A 17408-nucleotide genomic window follows, 5' to 3' on the forward strand; every position below is an offset into this window, starting at 1 on the left:
CCTCAGTGATCTCCTGCTTCACCTGGTCGATTTCGTTGACGAGGGCACGCTGTTCTCCTTCCAGAATCTATTATGTCATTTATATTCAAATAAATTTACCATATCCTGCGAGGTTGAATGGTGGGTCCAGGTGGGCGGGGCTTGGTGACTGTTTTGTTGTGACATCACAAAGTTCCAGAAGTCCTGACGGCTGGTTTTAAGGCTCAGTTTCTGAATACAGGCTGTATTTCTCTGTGGACTGAGGCTTTGATACTTTCACAGTATTAACCCATTTATACCGGATGCTGCGTAGCGCAACATTGAGTCTCCTGCCGGCTGCTGCATAGCGCAGCATTGTTGATTCCTCGTCATTTTCATGATATATTTATACATATTTTACCTATTTACATGCTGCATACGTCATGAAAATGACGAGGAATCAACAATGCTGCGCTACGCAGCAGCCGGCAGGAGACTCAATGTTGCGCTACGCAGTATCCAGTATAAATGGGTTAATATAGAACCTAGACCTGATCTATAATCAAACTACACATGGACATCTACCTTTATACTGTATGGAACTTTAAATACACGAGCATCCTGTGATGGTAGTTCACACCACTGTTCTGCTCTATGCCAGAGATCAGCGGTTCCTCTGAAATGCCTCAGCAGTTAAAATCCACTTTGATTAATGGCCTCAATTTTCAGACCTTTGATTCATCGGCCAGTTATGTAAGTCTTATTATATACTGTATACATAATAATAGGCTTTTATGATTCTCTTTTGGCCCAGTCATGTCCATAATAGCTGGGGTCGAGACTGGGATGACTCAGAATAGGAGGACTGCAGGAGGTTTCTACCTTTTAACCATCAATAAATGAAGGAAAATACCAAAATTTACTTATGTATGATTATTTTAACCCTTAAACAGAAGGAAGTATTTTTTTCAGCTGTGGCCTATAGTGAGCAGGAAACCTGACTTCCAGCAACCACAACACAACTGACGAGTATTGATTCAGTACATGGCACTGACATGCAAACAGAGAAATCCCCAAATGACTCTGTGAACAAGATGTGAGGGCAGTGCCAGTAACATAATTCGTATAGGAATAAGTGTCAGGGTGCAGTTATTGCATTATTTAGAGTGCCATAAAGAGCCCGGCTATTGATTTGAGAGCAGAAGCAGCTCCCCAGTTATTTCTGTCATCGTCACCCTCATTAAACTGATGTATGGCACTTGCTTTTCTCCTTTGTGCTTCTCCTGCCTCTGTTCTCCATCACTCTTTCACTCACCCTTTTATACACTCTAGCTGTCTGCTTAGAAAAAAAAAAAAAAAAACATACTTATTGCCATTAACAGCTTTTTGAACTGTATGTGTTCCCCTGTATCCCCTTCATCCTAGTTCAAACATAAGTATGATAAATGGACTGCACTTGATGATACGTCAGTATCGTGCCCATCCTATTTACCTGTAATTTTAAATATTACAACATATTTCCCATATTCATGCCTGGATGTTGCACTACGATTTCAGACACCCCTTAAGTGCACCATACTATTTTTAAACCTTGACATTAGCTGTACATCTCCTCCGCCTACCTCATCCTCAAGTCTTTGTCACTGCACATTATGCAAGCAAATTGAGACAATGTAAGTAGCAGTGGCTAATTAACTTTTTAAATACACTTTACTTTCTTACCTTCAGAGTTTCTGAATTAACACTAGGGCCGCCAGCATTCTAGCCCCCCCTAAAGCCACCACAACGGTCTCCTAGACGGCCACGTGTATTCACATTGTTTAGGTTTACAAGCAGGTCTTGAAGTGGAATAAATAAGTGGAGGTACCTCTCCTTCTTCATATAATGTTGTGTCTGGGGTGGGAATATAGATTATGTTAGAGAATGATTGACTAATAGTGATTGCGCAGTATCGCCTTTTGTTTTTTTATTTTAATACCTTCTAGGCTTCAGAAAAAATCAAAAACATATATTTAGGAAAAGTCATGGAGTGAGAGACCTGTAGTTTTTATTTAAACAAAGTTATTTACATAATAACAACTTGGTCCGTCAGACCGTCTTGGCGGTTCAAGTGTTAAATTGTGTCAAGTATTTACAGATGAATGCTAATGTTAGCTAGTTTTCTAGCTTTAGTCTCATGTTACAATTTACCCAACTAATGTTAGCAAGCTTCTAACTTTAGCCTTAAGTTACAGTTAAACTATCTAATGTTAGCTAGCTGATAGCACCCTTTCATTTCCAGTGTTAGCTTGTCATTTCATTACCTATATAAAATGTAATATATGATCTACTGTTACAAACACTGGTGCTCAGTCATGAGCAGTGAGACAGTGGAGGATTAGTTGTTGTAGATGAATGTTTTGACATCCTTTTTGATATTAGCTTTTATAATAGGCACCCCTTCAGGAGTTTTACCTGTTGGGTCAATGAACAACATTAAAATCCATGTGTGCTGAAGGCTCAGTAATTGAAGTAGCAGTGGTGGAAAGTAATTATGTACATTAACTCTAAGTACTGTACTTAAGTTAAATTTTGAGGTATCTGTACTTTACTTGAGTATTTCCATTTTATGGTACTCTATACTTCCATTCCTACATTCCAGAGGGAAATATTGTACTTTCTACTGCACTACATTTATTAGACAGCTTATATTTAAACAAGCAACATACTGTAAGAACTGTAACACTTCACTGAAGCACCTGCGTTGTACTCGATTCCCTTTCACCCTGGAGAAAAAGTTTACTCCCTGAACGCCATTGTATAATTCGCACTCTGATCAATGACAGAGAGAAATGCAGACTGGAGGAGCAGGGAACTGAGCCTAAAAATGGCTGCATTATGGCTTGAGGGTTTAGACCAAGTAATAACAGCATACTTTCATAATTGTAATGGGTTTCACACTGATAAAAATATAATAACACCTGCCCACTTGATTTCATGCAGTTACATATATGTACTGTACAGTGGGCTCCAAAAGTCTGAGACACCTTCCTATTCAAAAGTACACAAGTACAAAATATACACTGGTCAAAGGTTTCAGAACACCTCTCTTTTTACATAATTTCTCAGTGTCTCACCATTATGACAGCAACATTGTACTAATAATACATTAGAGGGTGTAGTAGCACAGTTTGTACAGACAAAGGGTTTATAAGTCAACCTATAGGAACGGTTTGCATTCACTTTCAAGACTTAATTTTCTTCCACTGGTGAAGGAAAGCTGTAAATTAATTATAGTAATCAAAAAACGGTTTTCTATTAAATTTCTCTTCAGTTTTTGGTGACCTTAAGGTCATTAATGGTTATTAAGATTATTGGATGGAGTTGAACAGCTTAAACTTCAAGAGAAAGAGAGAGAGAGAGAGAGAGAGAGAGAGAGAGAGAGGGGTACAAAGTGAAAGATGTGGGTCAAAGTACAAAAGGTATTGAATTTGCCTCAGTCTGATTGTACATTAGAACTGCAAAAACTGATTTTTTTGCCTCTGCGTCGGTAACAGTCAGAGCTGGAGGCATATTGTTTCCCGGGTTTTCCATCTGTCCCATTATTGTGGACAGTGTTGTGCATTTTTTGTGAACACTGAACTGAACGAATCAGTTTACAAATGATGAACGTGAACATGAGCATAAAAACGTTTTACGGCACGCCACATGACATCTCCATAGATACGGCCCAGCTTGGGTGGTGCTAGCGGAACAGACGGAACAGACGCATCTGCTACTGCTGAAGCCAGCTTGTTTGAGCATTTGAAGCAGTTTTATGAACAAACAAGTGAAGACTCACACAGATAAGATTTTCTATACGGATTTTAAATGTAACTAATGTCTGTGATTCTTCAGTGGTGTACAAATAATTCATTTAGTTGGAAGTGGCAGTGCTTTGGGGCTGGTGATGGATGGGTAGAAGGAAGTTCTATTGAAAAAGAATAGCGGCCTATTTATTTTTAAAAACAAATGAACATGAACTAGTTCATTTTTGGAACTGTGAACTTAGTTCAAAATTTAAAAAAAATAACTATGAACGTGAACTAGTTCATTTTCATCTGTATGAACTGAACTTTGAAGTAGTTTGTGTGGCTGACACAACACTGATTGTGGACATGATATCTCAGTAACGCCTTGAAAGAACTTCTTCAAATTTTGTAAAAACATTCACGTGGAATCAAGGATGAACTGGCTAAAGGTCAAAGGTCAAGGTCACAGGGACCTCATAAAACCTGGTTTTGGCTTTGTGAACACAATATCTCGAGAATTCCTGAAAGGAATCCCTTCAAATTTGGCACAAACATTCCCTTGGACTCAAGGAAGAATTTGACTTTGGTGGTCAAAGGTCAAGGTCAGTGTGACATCACAAAACACTTTAAGCCAGTACTCAAGATTTCAATTGCAAATGTGACAAAATTTCACACAAATGGTTCATATTGTCTATGACTCTGTATAAACAGGGATGTAAGCTGAAACTAGTTTGAGTTAAGGAGGGAGACAACCACGAGGAGGTGAGTTGAATTTTTCTTAAAACCTTTTTTGTATACTGTGGTAGTGCAGTGTACAGAGTAGTGCAGAGTACTGAGTAGTGCAGTGTACTGAGTAGTGCAGTGTACAGAGTAGTGCAGAGTACTGAGTAGTGCAGTGTACTGAGTAGTGCAGTGTACAGAGTAGTACAGAGTACTGAGTAGTGCAGTGTACTGAGTAGTGCAGTGTACAGAGTAGTGCAGTGTACTGAGTAGTGCAGTGTACAGAGTAGTACAGAGTACAGAGTAGTGCAGTGTACAGAGTAGTGCAGAGTACTGAGCAGTGAGAATGAACCACAACAGTAAAATTGTGAGCCAGACAGTTAAACAGTGAGCTGAAACTCACTATAGAGCTCCACTGTTAATAATTTGGCTTTCACGTTTTCATATTGTCATTTGGTCTCAAATTTTAATGAAAATATGTTGGACGTGCAGTTCTCCAGTCACTGCACTATTGGTATGATTCAGCAGTTGTAAGGCTGCATCTAATGAGTCACATATAGATAGATAAATAGATAGATAGATAGATACTTTATTTATCCCCTAGGTGTCCAGTAGCTCATTACTAATAATAACAGTTGACAATAAATAATAAACAATAATAATTAGATTAGTCCACTTCCTTTGGCTGAGGTGTTGTATAGCCTGATGGCAGTGCGAACAAAGGATCTCCTGAACCTCTCTGTTCTGCAGCGCAGTGAGATGAGATGTTGCATATTGCTGCTGCTGTAGCTGCTTCTCTGTCCTGCCAGAATGTTGTAAACAAACAGGAGCATGTTATATCCATGATGCTTCCTCCTTAATCAAGGTTTCAGTCAGATTCAAAATTCTGCCATTGGTTTATGAATTGTTATGACCTCTAGATTAACTACATGTCCTTCAGTTGTGATCATATTTGGTTGCTTAGGTGACCAGCTCCTTTTTGTAAAAACCTCGACTCTTCCATTAAATTTCCAGACTCCTCTGATTTCTTTGACTTTTAAAAATCATAGGTTTTCTCCAGGGTTTTTATTTGTGTGTGATCCCTCCTAAACCCTGCACTGCCCCTCTGTTTACCTCACAGGTTGTATATTTGCTCTCTCTTTTCATTCTCTTTGATTTTCTTTAACTCTTTTTTTATTTTTCACCTTTTGAAGCACACCAGTCAAACTTCTTGTGGTTTTAGGCAACCATATCAGTAATTCGACATTGATGGACAGCCTGGAGAAAAATGGTTGAGTGGATACAAATGTGCACTGAGTGATGAAGTGGTCAGTCACTCATTGTAGCAGATTCTCTGCTGGGATTATGGATGTCATGATGACATCCATCATCTTACATAATGAATAAGAGAGAGAACATGGGGTCAATCATTTTAACTAGCAGCCACTAAAAGGAATTCTGTGCAGTTGGCTATGAAGACCTGCTCAGCAAAAAAACACCATTACTACAAAAATACACAAACAGATAAACATGCTGTGGCTTCTGGGAAACTTCATCTTGCTTAATCTGTGCAATTTAAGAAAAAAAATCTATCGTAAGAATGGATTTAATATAGCAAAAAGCAAGAGAAAAAAGAGTAAGAGCAAAAGAAACTTAAACGCAGAAATATATATAAAAAAGTATTTTATATTAACAGTAGATCTGGGTGGGGTGCAGACACTGAGGGCTTGCAGCAATTTCGTCTTGACTATAAATGCTGAATGTAGATTATTTCTCATTTTTCATACACAATAGCCGTCTCTCAATACTGAGTATGCCAAGTCCAGTTGAACTCAGAAGTCCAGACTCCTGACGACAGGAGGACGATTTACAGCTGGAACTATCATCAGCTCAGCTCGGCACAGCTTACACTTCAACACACCTGTACCTGACTGTAGTAAAATATGCACTTCATATCCAAACTGTGATATATATGAATCTTCTAAAAGGAATTTTTTATCACATATCAAAACACTACAGACACAGAACCAGCAGTAACTGACCAGGGGGCTGCAGAGATAACACACTGACCGGCCGCTCATCTCAGGAGCTGGGCAGCGAGCTGCTGATGTGACCACTGGTCTCACCCGGCAAGACGGTCCTCACATCTCTGAAAACGCCCCCAGCAAAGACGTTATTTGGGTAAACTGACACAGATTTGACGTCTTAATGGAAAAAAAACATCAAAACTTAATGAAGGGATATAATAACAGTCTTTCCAGCTTTGAGCCTGGCTCAGAGTCCCTGCCGTTGTTACTATTTGGTGCGAAATGCATTCTGGTACTTAGCTGTCCCATGTCCACACAAGTCATGTTCTGATGCATCCTGGGTAAAACAGGCGGAGTGAGAACACTTTAGATATTTGATCTGTACTTGGGTAGATGTGGACTTTGAATTGGAAAGAACTTGATCTGGTACTGATGACATTTCACAAGAACACAAGAACACACAAGAACGCAGACTGAGACATGGCTGATAGAACGATTGTCTGGACTGCATACGTCACTAATACTGTAGTAATGGCTACTGTACATGTAGGAGTGTCCTATAGAGGCTACTGTACTACAGCTGGATATAAACAGGAAGAAGTCGAATAAAGTCAGAGCTCTAACTAGCACAGTGCGCCACCCTCATACTCACAACACAAATATTAGACCTGATACTTTATGTCTTTAAAGCCTTTCTAAAAGATAAGCTGTTACAGATTGCATGAGGGATACAAAAAAATCCATAATAGATTGATTTGTTAATTTTAAATGTTTGAAAGTAATTTCTTTAGATTGCTGACTCTATTAGCAATAGTGGCCTGTAGGGCGCTGCATATGACACTACCTGCCCAGCACCAAACAGCAGACACAGCTAGGTAGAGTTAGGAGAACATGGTGGAGCATATAGCAGCTACAGAGCCAGAGACCAAGCACAAAGCTAAAAGAAGAATGAATATTGGAAATAAACAAAACTCCAAATGAATGATAATGTTGTTCCATATCTGCTAGATGTCCAAATTGTTAATTGGTTGGTAACATATCAAATGTATAAGGTAATAACAAAAACAAAAAGTATTAAAAGTAATAATTCTATTTTGAGCTAAATTGATGTTGGTATGTCAGTGTTCTTTCAGGTCTGAAAACCTAATTGATTTCTTAGCTTATCTCTTTATCAATTTAGGGCTATACATTCATATTGATCTCTCATCTCTTTGGGTTAGAAGATAATTGTCTCTCACAAAACAAGGGGAGGCTGTAAAAAGTTAGATAAATGAAACAACTTGCACTCTACAAGCGGCCACCGAGGAATGGAACTTGAGACAAAAATCATGAAAACCAACGGTAGTCTCTCCTGGTGAATCTGCTTGTAAAAAAAGAAGTAATACTGAAGTTCCCTGGAGGTGATTCATGTTACTGAAAATATACATTTGTATGCTAACAAGTCAAACATGTGGTGCATGCCAGATGAGGAGAGGAATATTTCCAAACTTGTAGATAGACTTTGTGCTTGGAGGCTGTGATTTCTGCCAGTGGAGATGATACTAATTACTGACTGATGCAGTGTCCAAACATTTGTCCATATTTACTGCTCTATCTATTTACTGTATATATCTGTTAAGAAAAAAAAAATGGATGGTGTTGACTTCGAAAATCTCCAGAACACCAAGAATGACTAAACTTGTGCACACACAGATACTCACAGGTCATTTTACAAGCTCCAGTATTGGAAAAGGTTTGTGGCAGACGGCTACTGAGGTGACATGAATAGGTTGAAGAAAAAAAAACAAAAAAAACATCTATATATTGTAGTCATCATGATCATCACCTTCAGAGTCAACTGAGAGTTCCTGTCCACTCCCTGCTGGCTTTAGTCCAAGTCCAGTGTAAGTCAAGACTGCAGTGAGATCTGTCACTATAGGGTTACACACTTTTAGTGTGTGTATAGTTGCACTCCCTTTATTACAATAAAACACTTACTGGTGTGTGTCAAGTCTGTCTCTGAGAAATGGAGGAAAAGTGAGCTGAATTTCAAGTGTCATGGCAAAGTGTCCGAATACTTATGTCAATGTGATATTTCAGTTTTTCGTTTTTAATACTTTGCAGAGGAGGTGTGAACGATTTCTGAAAGCAATGTCATATAAAAATATTGTTTGTGAAAGCACACTCTGACTCCTCATCATCACACATGTTGACAGAGGTGATTGGTCAGACAACTTGAGATGTTAAATCACCATTTAATTTGCTAATTCACTTCACGTTTACTACTACTGCTTCCTCTTAACACTTAGGAAGAAATGACTGTTGAAGTAATTTTCTAATAACCGTTTACTGGTTTATAACTGCTTCAGAAATTACTTTCGGATAATGCTATAAAATATGCATTAAAATGCATTAAAATGTTTATTTGTGGGAATATAGGTTTAATAGAAGAAGACACGTTTGTTTGTTTTGGTCTTAAGTATATGGAAGATCCAGATGAGCATATGCCCCAACTTGTTGACTTTGCCTGGATTATGACTGAACCGCTGCGGAAATAAATCCAGTCACTTCTGCTATACTCACATAGTGGTAATAATATTATTTCCCTCCAGAGGAAATGAAGATAGTTATTCTCTCTCTCTCTCTTCTCTCACTCTCTCACACATACAGACACACTTTCCTGTTTTACCGTATCAGTGGGGACCCATCATTGACATAATGCATTTAACCTCTCACCCTAACCTTAACCATCACAACAGAATGCCTAACCCTAACCATAACCCAACACTGATCCTAGAACCAAGTCTTAACCCTTCAAAAAGCCATTTTAACGTGTGCTGTACAGCGCTTTGGTGCCTACAAAGCTGTTGGACCCCACAAGTATAGTAAAACAATCACACACATACACACACACACACACACACTGGTTGTTAATCCTGTCTCATCTGCTAAAGCAAAGATTTTGGTCTATTTCCATAAACATGAAGAGCTACTAATCTGAGATCTGGGTAAATAAAGGAGATGGAGATGTCTGCTGGAAATTCATTCATTTAGCAGAAAGAAATTTAGAGCAAAGATACCATCATCATAAAAATTTAAATATAATGTTGTTTTACACTAATGGACAATAGAACTGAAGAAGTCAGGTTAAAACGCAAGAGAAGAATCACCACTGAAAAACAGAAGCAGACAGTGACAATCATTTGTACAAAAGCAATACTACAGTAAATTCAGAATAATAAAAGACTACAGTCATGTTAACGGCCATGTTAGGCACAGAGGTGCTATAAGTTAAATAGTAACATCAGCATGCTCACTATGACAGTGCTTCCAGATCTTAGTTTAGTGTTTTAGTGTGCTATCATTTGCTAATTAGAGCTAAACACTAAGTGCATCTTCAGACTCGTCCCTGCCATTGTAGCTAGAGTGTGTGTCCACTGTGTCTCACACTCTTCCTGTTCCATTGTCTTTATGTGCTGATGTATTTCTGCCTCATGTCTCTGACGCTTGAAAATCACCGGTGAATGGATGTAAAGGCCTGCATTTATTGGCAAATTGACTCCACAATAAAGTTGTTCTCATTTACATATTTTTCTGTTTAAATTGTCAGACACTGTTAAAAGTGAGAAATTTGATCATGGCTCACACAGTAAATACTGTGTTTACCAGCACTTAGGACCAAGACACTGAGCGGCAGATAAAAATCATTATTTTATGAACATTGTCTGACAAAACAAACAGAAATAAACGTTGTGTTAACGACAGCAGCCATGATGTGAGATCGGCTACAATGACATTTTCAGCTGATCACAGAGAAATAGAGAAGCAAGAAAAGGGTTGCCAAAGCAGCTCGCATCTGCCTGAGCGACAAACATGTATTTAAGCTTATTTCCTCAGGACATTGAAACCATTATACAACTGTGATCGAGCCGAATCTGTTCAGTTGATGTTGGAGTAGAAGTCAACGGATCACCGGAGTTATTAGGACTCGGCCTCTGGGGACCAGGACCAGGGTGTGTGATATGTACACACAGACCTGTAGTCATTACCTTGTCTGGACTCTGTGCTGCTTTTGGAAGGAACAGGTGAACATCAATAATGCTTTCTTTGAACATGTGCAAACAGTACAACAGTCATTAACGGTCTCCACAATGAGCCCGTTTCTTTTTTTAGCTCGGAGACTTTCTCGCTGCGGTAACCGGTGGTGTCTAGCCATTTGATTGTCGACCGCCGACTGCTGAGCTTCAACACGGGCCAGTCACCACGGGAGCATTGATTCAGCCTGCTGTTTTATGAATAGAATGCTTTGTTCCACAGGATTTCCATTTTCCTCCCCCCAGAGGAAAATAGGTGTTGATCAATACTTTATGCAAGCAGAGACATCTTGTATTGAGCGTCAAGTGAGAGAAAATAGGCAAAAAAGTATTTATCAAGAAAGCTTTTTCAGCCATGAAAAAAGTTCAGGCTAAAGGTGCTTCTTCAGTGACATATGGCAGCTTTGTTAAAACTTGCCGAATGTGGAGGAGGGTGAATCCAACTAATATAAACTTAACTGAAATACATTTTATGCAGTTTCTACCTCAAGGTAGAGGGGCATTCTGCACTTTCTGGATTGAATTTGAAATATCTCATCAACCACTTCAGACCTGGGATTACCCATGTCTTAGTCTATCTTCCTTACTGATTATAATTAAAAGTAAGAATCACAAAGGCTCCAACTTTAGCTTTGACCACAAGCTAATTTAACGCATAAAGTTCAAACCTAGTACATGTCTGGACCTCTGGTCAAATCCTGACATCCTGAAATCCTGCGACATCGTCTTATGAAATCACCAAATACATAAATGAAAGACAAAGTCTGAGCTGTGATTTTAGCTGGATTTACTGTAACATGATCAGAGAGAAAGTTAGACATAATATATTTCTGGATCCACAGTAGTTTAGTCTTTATTTACTTTATGTCTAACTCCCTCTGTTTGATAGGTAGAGTTGGTCATAGTCATTAGTAGGAAGCCTCGTTACCGATGACTTCTCTCTCTCCCTCCCTCTCTCCTGCTCTCTCTGCTCGGTGTGTCTTAATTTGAGTTATTCCTCTGCCTCCTTTAGTAATAATGACACTTGTAATCAAAGTAGTTCATTTGTTGTAATGGAGGCAAAGCTCAGTGTATTGGAAGCACTCCTCCTGTTCCCTGCAGTTTGGGAGGTGCAGGGAAACCAGAGTAGCTTGGTAGACTGCCCGTAACAAGAAGTGTAGTCCTAAGCCCCCGGTCAGCATCCATACAAGGTCCAGACCTGAACCAGGTTATACCGAGTTAACAACACTGCAGCTGTTGACACCTCCTAACAGAACCTGTTTGAGCCAGTGATGAGGCACTCTGCTGACCAGTGGTGGAACTATGAACATGTCAGTCAGTCAGTCAGTCAGTCAGTCAGTCAGTCAGTCATCGACACTTCCAGATTATAGGGCTGGCCTGATGTTGCGGTGCAACCAAAAATTTATTTGGTTTACAGGTTGGAGTATAAACATGGATGTAGCATCAATTAGTTAGTGGACTAACATAATCTGAATTAGGTCAAGGTGCTGTAACTGAGGAGGTACAATAAAATGGCTACCAACAGGCTAACTGTGATAGACTGAAACAACCACTAATCAAGCAAACTTGACCCTACTTCACTTAATGGGACAATGGTTGACATCTCAGTATTGTGTGTGCCACTTGATTTTGACCAATGTTATTTTGGAGTGGTCTTAATGAGACAAAAGCTGCATAAAAAAATAACTGTTGAAAATGAGAACTGTGAGGAAATGTATTACATTCTTCATCAGAAAAGAAAAATTGACGTAGGAGTGGAAAAGTGAACTAATTACTGTTTTAATTCAAAGTCTTACTAAACAACCTGCAGAATCACACACTGTGCTTCCAGATAGGAAAAAAAAAAGCATCTTTTGCCACCCATTTCTTTTTCAGAAGTCAGTGACTCAGCTGTTGTTAATAAGAAGCATGCATTGAGTAATGTTGTCTCTGTTAGTTAAGTTATCTGACATGACCACTTCTTGGAAGCAGCAGATTTTTGGACTAAATTCATCAGCAGCCCACTCAGAATCAAAAAGGAAGCTGCGACATACAACAAAAACCTATAAGCAGCATGCTGACAAGCTAGGCTAGGCTAATATAACACTATCATTATCTGTTGATGTAACATTAGAGTTCTCCAGATAAATCCAGACGGTGAACAGTAGTGTATCAAACATGTGAATGGAACAGTTTCTGTGCTAATTCTGGGTTGAGCTGGAACAACAACGAGAGTGAGGTTCTGTTCAAACAACAGTTCATAATGACAAGACTTACTGATGAAAGTTAGTCTGTGTTAATGCGGAGCAGTGTCACATCACCACTGTGTGTGCTATCAAGTGAGCAGTGCCTTTTCCACAGACCTCACAACAGACATGAACGAGAACTGTAGCCATGGGAACCATGCATAACAAAGATGGCAACAGCTGAAGCCTCAGCATGCTCACATGATACAAAAATTAAAATGTCTGTCACAGGTAACAAGATTTAACAAGAATAAATAAATACTGATATACTGATGTGAAAATACTAAGACCACGACTAAATCAAAATCACACTGCAAGTGAGATGACCACTCTGCAACAGTTTCTACAATTTTATGTTGATGTTCATTGTAAAGCTCGTTTATTACAATGAATTCCAAAGGTTCTTACAATAGAGATTCAGTATCATGATATACATATAAACTCATTGTATCTCTCCAGGATAACGCACCTCACTGCTGCCCATCTGTATAAATATGTTGAAAACATGCAATCTTAGTTTTACCAAAATACGGTTAGAAAAGCTATGCTATGCCAGATGCAAGCTATTACATGGATAAAGCATCAATGTGGATGGTCATAGGCACATACAGTAAATTAATGAATTAATAATTTTTGAATGAAGCATTTTTTTTTAAAAATATATCTGAACAGGAGAGTCTTCATTCAGCTCACTGGCTTTTGTTTGCCTTATAGTCAAATCGTAAGTTTAAAGTTCCTTATGTTTTTGTTTTCTACATGATGCTGGGAAGCAGTGTTTGCAAATCTATACCAGTATGACAGAGGACAGAAAGGAATGCTTTAATCATAATAGCAGGTAGTCAACAGAAGAACAGTCACCAGACATTCATAAATTACTGTTCATTGATTTCATTCAATAACTAATTAATCAATATTATCACGCATGGTGGATTTTTTTTCATATTGATTGCAATCAGTGATCATCGACATATACATTTAAGACCATTAATGAAGAAAGAAATGCATTCAGCATGTGTTAAAACCGAATAAAACTCCGCAGAGGCTGAAGGGGAACGTTCAGTTTAGGATTGAATCTTAGATGAATCATTTGTTACAGTTCAAAACAATCATTTATTTTTGAATCAATAATATGACACTCTCTGAAACCAACATGGTAGATATGTTCTTTAGGCTCGTGTAAGGCTCTGCGACACAGCAGTCTGCGTAAAGCTGAGGCAGAGCCGTTTGGAAAACATGTTTCTGACCTGGGGTTTTATACTCGGCGTCAACCACTTTTATCAGCTTTTGAAACCTTTGTGTTTTTGCATGCTGGAGTGGTGGATAGTAACGCAACCTTTTCACATGGTGGAAAAGGGTCTCTCTTTGTTTGCCTGCATGTCTTCCACAAATACCGGTTCACTGTTTGTCAAGCTTTAAAAATCATTGCCACAAGTTCATCATCCCGTGAATCCATCTGACTCTCCAGTTGCTCATTACAACAATGGATGCGTGTTTTCCTTGTTTTGGTCCTGCGTGAGTCATAATCTACCTGCTGCAGCCCAGTAGGGTGAGTGTGCATAGCGTTGACCCAAATGTAGAACAGATACATTTGTCGCAACTTACTAACCAGTTAGCCAATTACTTGAGCACTGAAAAGGACTTTTTATATGAAGTGCACATGACTTTCCTTTTTTCGGTGACCTAAATGTTACCTTAGGGAGTTTACCACAAACCTTTGCACCATTCAAGGTTGTTTGTAAAACCTCCAGGGGGCTTAACAGTGACATCTGATATCTGAAGTGTACCCCCCCCCCCTCCACTTTTACTCCTTACAAGCCCAGGTTGGGTCCTTTCTCTTCAATCAAAGCCAGTTGCTACTACACTCAGCAGCGGGTGTCGTAGCCTCAAACTCCCATCTCTTTCACAAGCCTGGTGGTTGGTGTGGCCGCACAACCTCTGCGACTCACTTCCACTGGTAGCACTCATGCTCTGCAGCCCCGCTACCCCACTTCAGCTGCTATGTGTGCCTATTTCAACCTTTCCCATTCACACTTAGTTCCACAATGCATAGGGACGTTTGTGAGGCCGACCACAAATTACTATTCATTTGGAACTGGTTAATAATGAACTTAACAACTACAATCAAAATCACCATATCAACAGTAAGCAAAGTTGAAGGATTGGAGAACTACAGAGTAGAGGTTCAAAATATTCTTCCTCATGCAACATTAAACACACCAGTAGTTACACTTAAAGACGTCTATTTACAATGTAGTAAAAGTGAAACATATATGTCTATTCTACTAAGTAAATACAGGTGTGTGTGTGTGTGTGTGTGTGTGTGTGTGTGTGATTCGCTGTGACCACACAGCCTAACATTAAAGACTACAAGATGGCGGTAAACAAAGGAAACTACACAGGATGGTGGACTCTAAGATGGCCGCTGAGGCCACATGCCATGTGGGGTAGGAAGAGAGTCAGCTCCTTGGTTTAGGTCACACAGTGACCAACACTAACTGGTTGTTAGGTCCCTGGGGGGAGGTCATACCCAGGTGTGAACGTGAAGCATTGTGGGGAATGGAGTTCAAATCACCTTTGAAAAAGAAGATGTTGTCTCCACCATCTTGAATAACCTGAATCCCAACAGCGTTTTAAACTGGTTCGTGTGTCTGATGGAACAGGTATCCAACCCCCTGTGTACGCCGCGTAAACACCTTGCATTTACTCACACTATATGGCATTTATTTTTACACTGTAGCCACACTGAGCTCTGAGTGCTTCCAGAACGCAGGTTTACAACTCAGTGCTGTGCCTGACGCATCCGGTGTTCAGATAGATGGAGCGCCAGAGCGGCTTCTGCTGCTCTGCTAATGTGTTGCTCACATTGTGACTTCTATGCAGACATGGTGTCAGAGTCAACAGCTGAAATCCTGTGTGAAATGGACATTCATTAACTCTATTTTTTTATTTTATTCAATTATATTTGATACTTCACTTACAAATGGGATGTCAACTGTTCCAATTATGGAAATATGAAACATAGGCATGTTTAAAATAGTGATATTGAGAATATTGAGCAGCCATTGGACCAAAAGATCACCTCACTTTATGTTTACTATATTTTTAGTTCATTATAATGTCCCAGCTTCTGAAATGTGAGTATTTTTTCTAATTTCTCTATTTTTAACAAATTTGAACTGAAAATTGAACAAAATTAAACTGAATATTTTTGACAAAATGACATTTTACAACATCACCTCAGGCTGAAGAAAACTGTGAGCATTTTTCACAATTTTCTGACATTTTGTAGACATTGTAAATAATTCATTGATTATATGAAAAATAAAATACTGATACATGAAATAATAATGGAGAATAATCATGACACGCAGCCCTATGTGACAGGAAGTGTGATTTGCTGTGTGTCTGTATGTTCGTTGTGTTGAATGCAGTTTCAAATCTATATGTGGTGACATCACAGATTGATGACACTGCCCGCCTCATATCCCAGCATTAATAAAAGGCAGATATCAGCTGTGTACATCACTAAACTGCTGTATTTGCTCAGTTTACTCAATAACAGTGTCAGATGTGTGTGACAGGGGGAGGCACTGTTGGATTGTGGGTGATGGATCTTACCACAGTGGCCAGTCTTATTTTCTTGCTGAAACAGCAATGATGATGGTGAGGATGGTGAGGACGATGGCTCCGGCCACCAGGAGGTAGCACTTCCTCTTCCTCAGCTGCCTCTGTGGGCGGAGAGGATTCAGTATGTGAGTGGAGTTCAAGCATTAGACAGATCCCTGTTTTACCCTTTACACATTCTGATGGTTCCTCCAAAGGGAAACCTACATCCGGAAGAAAAAGACAATAATAATAATAATAATAATGGTGTTTTAAATCTTTGCATGACTGGTTTGCTGTTAAATAATCATATGTGTCTGTTTTTTCCGCTCTCTGTAAAACGTGCAGCTCTAAACCTGCATGTCTGCACATGATAGCCACTTCCATCGTGAATAAGCAGCCCTGTAAATGTCAAACTCCAGTTTAATAACCACAACAGCCCAAACTGCCCCGTTACTGCCCTCTCGTTGTTTTTGAAACAATTCAGTGCAACGACACAGCGCACGTTTCCACCCACTCGCAAAAGAACAGAGCAGGTATCTTGAAAGTGAACGTGAAAGAACAAGGAAAGTGGCATTTGGATGAGATGAGCTGGATGAGATTAACGCAGCTGTAGAGGAGCTGGAGGATTTAAGGTCGTGCTGACAAATACAGATAAATTGCAGGAAAGGGATGACTGTCAAAAAAAAAAAAAAAAAAAAAGTGGTTGCCTCCACTTCGTGCCGTCAAAGTGCTGTACAGTCATCACTGTGATGGCTCTGCTGCATGTTACACTCGCCTGCGATGGCACACACACAAGCTTCCCCTGCTCTTATTCATTCAGCCCCTGTAGAGCTGTTAGTTCATCAGCCTGTTTAGTGGCTGTGTCGTTGCTTAAATTTAAAAGTTAAAATTATGAAAAAAAAAACAACAACAACAAAAGAGATAAAACGGTGTCTTTTGCAGGTTTATCACCTGATTACAAACTTTGGATCTTCTTCAAGTGGCTCATTAATCTACCATCTTTATTCAGTTTGGCTATTTTAAAAAAACAGCCTGGTGATGCTTTTAGCA

The 17408-nt window shown here is 39.3% G+C and overlaps 1 protein-coding gene across 4 annotated transcripts in view; it reads right to left on the minus strand.

Moving 5' to 3' along the window:
• The window catches only part of tsnare1 (T-SNARE Domain Containing 1), a 179824-nt gene that overhangs the window by 25157 nt on the left and 137259 nt on the right, over nucleotides 1–17408 (minus strand). For all 4 annotated transcript variants that reach the window (XM_056381151.1, XM_056381152.1, XM_056381150.1 and 1 more), the window contains one exon: nucleotides 16371–16480. In XM_056381151.1, coding sequence (XP_056237126.1) covers nucleotides 16385–16480 — 96 coding nt within the window. In that variant the 3' untranslated portion in view covers nucleotides 16371–16384. The remainder of the gene's footprint in view (nucleotides 1–16370; nucleotides 16481–17408) is intronic.

Source organism: Seriola aureovittata, chromosome 7 (genome assembly GCF_021018895.1).
Source record: "Seriola aureovittata isolate HTS-2021-v1 ecotype China chromosome 7, ASM2101889v1, whole genome shotgun sequence".
NCBI lineage: Eukaryota > Metazoa > Chordata > Actinopteri > Carangiformes > Carangidae > Seriola > Seriola aureovittata.